The following is a 7552-nucleotide window of genomic DNA, read 5'->3' as shown; positions in this document are numbered from 1 at the left end:
AAATAGATTTCTCATGAAAAAAAAGGTGGTCACTAGGTTTCTTTCTCCCACTTCCCCTATAGCTTTTTTATATCATAATTATTATTTTTTTGAAAAAAAATACTTAAGTTATCGTTACCAGAAAACTTTATGAGCGACCTCTTTTCTTCTAATTAAAAGTTAAACTAATAATAACTAATATTATTGGTAAATTTTATTGATCTCATAATTATATTTTTAAGAGATAAAGTTGTCCTTACCAACTTCTTGCAAATAAAATTAATAGAAAAGAATAAAAAATATCTCTAACATATGAAGAATGATTCATTAATATCCTTCATCCATCTATTGATCTAAAAATATCCTCAAACTAATTTTATTTTGTTTACTCAAAAATAGTTCTCAAACTAACACCCTAAATTTGATGAATTTTTTCCTAAAATAATTACCCTAAATTAGAAAGGAATGGATATGTTAAGCATGTAAATTGCAAAGAATATAAAATAATTAAAAAGGTAATTTTTCCTTCACATACTAGGATTAGGACTAATAAAATTCCTCTTATATTTTCTTATAAATACTAGTACAGTAATCTCTTTCTGTTCTATCTATTTTTCACAAATATATATGGCTTCCTCAAGAAAGGCTTCGAGAGCAAACTTCAATTCTTCAACAATATTTCTTATGTTTTTGTTGATTTCAGCAAAATACTAATGAAGTGTTGCTCTTTCTCAGAAGCTCGAAATCTTAGAGAGGATAATCAACAATTAATGAAGTGTTTATCCTGGTCTTGTTCTCAAGATTACCTATAGGAAGCTACCAATAATGTTTAATTAGTACCTTAATTAATTCTTACTTTTATTGTTAATGTCTCCTTAATATATACTTTGTTGTACAATGTAATTTGCTTTATACATAATTGTAACCTGTTGTTTTCAATGTAACTTTCTGATTGAAATGTTTGGAGAAAGGGGACTTCTGTTAAGGCCGGCCTCGTTAGATACTATACCAAAAGATGTAGTTGCAAATCAATCTTCAAATCTATCGTAATATTGTTTTGGGACATTGTTTCGATGAATATATTGTGATAAAATATGATTACTAAATATTTCATCTGTTCAGTTTTACTTGTCCAATATTCCAAAAATAGATTTTCACTTTTAGCTGTCACTTTTAATATATAAAACAATTATCATTTTTTCCTATTTAACCATCAACAGTAATTACTTATCCCCATATCATTTCCTAAAATTAGACAATGCATCAATTAATATGAGTATTATGATAAAATACTCATATTAAGGAGTGTGCAAAGTAGTAAAAATAGATAGAGGGAGTAAAACATAAAGACAAAATGTGAGGAAAAAAATAAAGCAACGATTGAATCACACCAAATCAGTCATTACTTATTATACAAAATGAGAATTTGTTATTTTTATCCAACTATAAATTTAATGTAAGTGTCAATCAAAAGTAATATTATGTTATTTTAACAACGCAATGCAATAAAATACAATACAATATAACAACTACCATCCAAACAAGTCAAAGAAACACAAAGGGAAACGCATATCTCAAACAATAACATGCAGTAGCAACAAAAAAAAAACATGTAATAGCAAACTCTGAACCCCAGCTTTCAAAAACGAAAACAACAGACTTGTGTATTCAAGCATCACAATATGAATGAAGAAGAACTAAAGCTTGAAGATGACCAGAATTCTGACTTTAATGTGACAATAATATATAGGTTTGCGAGTTCAGTATTACAACAGTACTAATGTTCAATAGTAAGTGTTAAAGAATAACAAAAGTCCCACATTGGTGGTTAATGAGATGGGTGGACTCCTTATAAGGTTTGGGCAATCCTCCTCCCTTTGAGCTAGCTTTTGGGGTGTGAGTTAGGCCGAAGACCTAATTTAACATGGTATCAGAGCCACACACAGTAATTACTGTGATAGGCGATTTCAATTGAGGATCATAGAATTGAGTTACAGATTCATCAGTTTGTCAGTTGATCTACAACTTTTACACAAGTTCTTGGGTGAAATCTGGGCGTGAGGTGGGGTGTTAAAGCAAAAAGTCTCACATTGGTGGTTAATGAGATAGGTAGGCTCCTTATAAGGCTTGGGCAATCCTCCTCCCTTTGAGCTAGCTTTTGGGGTGTGAGTTAGGCCGAAGACCTAATTTAACATGGTATCAGAGCCACACACAGTAATTACTGTGATAGGCGATTTCAATTGAGGATCATAGAATTGAGTTACAGATTCATCAGTTTGTCAGTTGATCTACAACTTTTACACAAGTTCTTGGGTGAAATCTATAGGTAATTGATGAGTAATTAGCTTCCGCAAACAATTGTTGATCAGCAGTGAATCAGGATGACGAATGGGAGAACAGTTGCAGATTCGATTCAAGGCAACAATGGTGAAAACACAGGTGTATCAATGCCAATACCTAATTCTGTAATTGGGCAAGGTGTTGACTACAATCATCCTCTTTTTCTTAGTCCTACAGATTTAAGTGGAGTGAATCTTATTTCATTTCAATTACTTGGAATCGAGAACTACTCTCTATGGAATAGATCGATTACACTAGCATTGTTAGGACGCAATAAACTGGGTTTATTGATGGAACCTGTAGTAAAGAGATGTTCAGTGAAAAATTATAGGGACAATGGGAGAGAGTGAATGTTGTAGTACTATCCTGGTTGATGAATTCAGTGTCAAAAAGTTTACTAAGTGGAATTGCATTTACTACAAGTGCTTCTCATGTTTGGAGTGATTTAAAGGAGAGATTTGATAGAGTAGATGGGTCGATAACCTATAGCCTTCATAAAGACATTGCGTCACTACAATAGGGGACTGTTTCTGTTTCTGCGTATTACACCAAACTCAAGACCTTGTGGGATGAGTTTAAGGCTGTAGTTCCTTCTCCTGGATGCAATTGTGCTAAGTCGAAAGATTTTGTAAATCACCTGAGCAGACAAAAATTGTATCAGTTTTTAATGGGGCTTAATGAGTCCTATAATCAGGCTAGAAGTCAAATTTTAATGATGAATCACTTACCAACTGTTAATCATGCTTATGCTATGGTAGTAGGAGATGAGAGTCAAAAGGTTGTGGTTTCACACATTAGCAACATGGGGCTGAGTGCTGAGAGTATGGATTTTATGGCAATGTACTCTAAATCTGTTGTTGGTTCTACTTCAGGAGTAAATCAAAGGTTTAAACGAAACTCCCTTCTCATTTGTGATTTCTGTAAATGTAAGGGTCATAGTAAAGAATTTTGCTACAAAATTATGGGGTATCCTCCTGATTTCAAGTCCAAAAAGAAGGTTCAAGGTGTTCGGTTACAATAATTCTGCTCCATGTGGTGTTCCTGGTCCAGGTCAGGCTCATTTTTCTTATGGCTTGAATACTAATGTGCATGAAGCAAGATGGGATCTGAAGTCTGCTACTGCACAAAGTGAGCATGGAAAAGCAGCAAGTCAAGCAGAGATGAATGTGAAACAATTACTGAAGGGTTGCACATTCACAAAAGAACAGTATGATCATATTCTTAGAGGTCTCACACAAAACCAAGGCACTGCAACATCTGAGAGCAATACCACTTTTGCTGCTCACACTGCAGGTAAATCCTTGTTTGTTTCTAAGAACAATGAAGTGTGGATTGTAGATTCTGGTGCAACAAATCACATGGTTTATCAGATGAACATGTTTATAAAAGGTTCTGTGTCAGAATTGCAGATTCCTAAAATTGTATATCTGCCTAATGGGGGTACTACTCAGGTCACTCATGTTGGTTCTTGTGCATTAACAAATAGGAGTGTTATCTCCAATGTATTTTACTTACCTGAATTCAAGTATAACTTGATGTATGTAAGTCAGTTGACAAAGGAACTTGGTTGTTCAGTTACATTCTTCACTAACTTATGTATTCTCCAGGAGCTTTATAGTGGGAAGGTGAGAGTGGTTTGTATCAGAGCAGGGCCCGTCTCACCCGATGTTGGGGCCTCCAAAATCAAATTTGTCCACGCACCAGATGCTAAGCACTGGGCGTGAGGTAAGGTGTTAAAGAATGACAAAAGTCCCACATCGGTGGTTAAATGAGATGGGTAGACTCCTTATAAGGTTTGGGCAATCCTCCTCCCTTTGAGCTAGCTTTTAGGGGTGTGAGTTAGGCTTAAGACCTAATTTAACATTAAGCATACCTGAAAATTAACCTTACAAACAACACTCACATAGCCAAATTAATTTTGTTGCAGAAAATCATCAGTCTAGTTCAAGATGTCCTGAAGAATACAACTCTCCTTCTTCTTCACCAAGAATGGTACGAAACAGTTGTAAAGTAAGCATGGGGTAAACATTATTTTTGGAACTCAAAAGTGTACATAAAAGCAACAACTCTTCCAAAGATACTTAGCTTTAATATATCTATCTTCAGTTCATCAATCTTGGCCCTAAATATTCGTTTAATCAAATCAGGTATATTTTGAGGTTCATCAGTCTATGCAAGATGTTCTTTAATTTCAGGCCAAGACGGGTTACATGTTCATAGTTATGAACATTCAGGTTTGCTAAAATGTTGAACCAAAAATACTGAGAATGATTCAACTAGAATTTGCTAGTGATGAAGCTAGTGATCTTCACCTAAGCAACAATCAACAAATTCACGTTTTAGTATGAAGCTAATGATGACCAGGAGAAAGAATCTTGAGTTTAAAGCTTTGCTTCAAGAGGACACAAAACCCAACTTTTAGGATAGTCAACAAGCAGAAAGGCACATGATTCGTAGAGATCATACATCGATTATTACCATTCAGATTCAAGCAATGCTTATTTAACGGGTAGGACTCAAATGTATTTCCCAAAATGCTACAAAGCTAAGTGACTTGTGGATTCTCTACAAATTTTACATCGTTGCGAGGAATGATGGGGTCAAAATGTCTGGCATGCCCTCTATACCTGCACAAAGAATAAGAACTATGAAAATATTTTGAAGATGCTTCCAAATGTGATCTAACACTAGTAAGCATATACATGAGCAGACTGTTCCATCTAAAACATATGGAAGTGAATTAATTTACAATTTACGGCATGTCTGTCACAGATGACATGATAAATCCAATGCATGAGAAATCAAACTGATAGAATATTTTAATGAGATAAACATCACAAGTTATGCCTGAGCTGAAATCACGATCACTGCTGTGAAAAACAGAGATTAAGGGAGCATTTATAAACTTACAAATTTTATCCTCTCTCCTGGTTATTTAGCATGTCCAAAATAGCATAAGCAGCTCTTTGAAAATGTTCCTTCTGTTCCTCTAAAGTTTTACTTCTCTCAAGAGCAGACTCCTTGCACTTCTCCATGTCTTCTGTTACTTCAGTAGAGCTCTGATCAATTTCGCTGTAGAAAGTGATATAAATGTGAAAGGGTAGGACACAAACAAGCAGACAGGGAGAGAGAGAGAGAGAGAGATAATTGTCCATAGATGCAATGAAATGAATGGTTACGGTCTTTAACTCTAACTAATAAGTTGCAAGAAAGAATGCGCAGTTAAAATAAAAATGCAAGAAAGACTGTTATGAAAGAGTGAAATATGAAAACCAATAGCTTCAGAAGAACGCAAACTCCTGACTGCCCTCGAAATATTGACGCATTTGATATATATAAAATAGTAATCTTGAGATTTAGTCAAGAACATTAAAAAATGGAGGATAGAATAGATGAATATTAACAATACAAGTCCAAGTTTTCAAAGCCAATGCAAGTATTTGCTCATTTCTCTATGTTGCTATGTAGATAAAACTATACTTCCTTCAGCCACAATGCTAATCAGCTCACTTTATCATCTTCAGCATGTTCTCCATTGCCCCTTGCACTTGTTGTGAGAGCTCTGCATAACCATTTTGTAGAACATGTAAGTTCCTCATGACATTGCAATTCCACAAGGTATATTAACATTTAATTGATGACAACGCTGATCAACACATTAGCAAAACTTCTAGTAACTGAAAACAAAGGCCCTATTTCAACATGACCAGGCAAATGGCAGATGAATTCTACTATCACTTTTAGAACGTGCGGGTAACTGAAAATATCAAGTTCCCTCTCAATAAGTCGAAGCATGAACCACCAATAATAACTGCCGGGGCTCAGTGAAGCTTATTTCTTTTAACCTGATGTTCCATTATTTTCATTAACATGTCATATCAGAACATCCACTAAAAAAATTTCCAGCAATAAATTATGGATTTGAATTAGGGATTTCCTCAGTTAGTTATTAGGTAAAGAGAACGTCCAGTGCACTTAGTCACAAGTAGGATTCGAGACCACATTCCTTCACATCATAGGTCAGTAAACCGGATTAAGACCATAAAACTACATATTGATCAATATAAACTTCAGTAGTATCTAGCTATGCAACTCATACACTACATTCTCCTGGATTTTCCGCAATCAGTTTCCATTTTATATTTAAGAGGAAACTGAAATATGACTGACGTAGTATTTGCACTTTATTTCTTTTTTAGTTCCGTGAAGTATGTATAGTGTAGACACATAAGTCTACTGAATTTTTTAGTGATAATTCATCTCCAAAACAAAAATTTAACCACTATCTTTTTATCACCAGACGCATGCAATTTGTGGAATGAAGAGAAAGGCTTTTAGATTCCAACTTAGGATGGTGTGCACTTCCAAAATTAGATGTAACAGATGAGATGATCTAAAACTTTGCTAAAAGCAGCATACCAAGACCATGTGAAACAGTAGTTTAGATCAGTTAATTGTTCATTTTATCTCAATTCAAACCAAATTCCTCAGCATTTTATCCTCATAGCATGCAATTAACAATTCATAAATGTTTTGAAGGTCAATTGAGACAGTTGGCTAATATTCTCAGTTCTCTTGCTGTATAGAAGCCTTATTCTTTAGACAGATAATACAAAACTATTTTCTAAAATATCAAATTTACCTAGTTAGGTCTAAATTGTTTCTCACATTAATCAAACAACTTGTAAATTCTCTCTAATTCAGAAAAAAAAAATTAGGAAAAATATCAAAATTTCAAGAGAAATTCAATCACTAGCAACTAAAGACGGAAAAGTAACACAGGCAAGAATATAACTGAAGAAATTATAATAAATTTAACTGAAAAAAAGCAACTGATAGTTTATAATTCGAACTATTTCGTCTCCCATTCACGAAGACGAAATTCAAAACAATATGCGAAAAAACAACACATATGACGCTGAGACAGAAGAAAACAGCACATGAAAGCTAATGCAAAGCGGAAAAGGATTACCAGAGGAAATATCAAACAATAACATAGCAATTTGACTAAAACTCCGAAGAAGAAAAAAAATATACAAATCGTCCAGCTAAAATTTCAATTGGTTACAGATCTTCAAGATAAAATGCATACAATTGAATGTAGTACTCAATATACATATGGAGAATACCGTAAACGACGGAGGAAAGCTGAGATTCGATTTCGGAAGTCCGAGCAAGTTGATCGTCGGCGGCACAGGCGGTTCTGGAAAGCTCCATTTTCTGTTTGAGCAGA

The 7552-nt window shown here is 34.3% G+C and overlaps 1 protein-coding gene across 1 annotated transcript; it reads right to left on the bottom strand.

The window, feature by feature from the left end:
- Positions 1–4702: 4702 nt before the first annotated feature.
- LOC102586080 (uncharacterized) lies at positions 4703–7552 on the bottom strand. The gene is made up of 4 exons (XM_006356568.2): positions 7449–7552; positions 5830–5881; positions 5230–5391; positions 4703–4946 (listed from the first exon to the last, which is right to left on the bottom strand). The coding sequence occupies exons 1-3, from the start codon at positions 7534–7536 to the stop codon at positions 5235–5237; spliced, it is 297 nt and encodes a 98-aa protein (XP_006356630.1). The 5' UTR covers positions 7537–7552; the 3' UTR covers positions 4703–4946; positions 5230–5234.

The sequence above is a fragment of the Solanum tuberosum genome, unplaced genomic scaffold (genome assembly GCF_000226075.1).
Source record: "Solanum tuberosum cultivar DM 1-3 516 R44 unplaced genomic scaffold, SolTub_3.0 scf00225, whole genome shotgun sequence".
NCBI lineage: Eukaryota > Viridiplantae > Streptophyta > Magnoliopsida > Solanales > Solanaceae > Solanum > Solanum tuberosum.
Note: the sequence above shows the minus strand (reverse complement) of the source record. Positions and strands in the feature narration are given on the sequence as shown.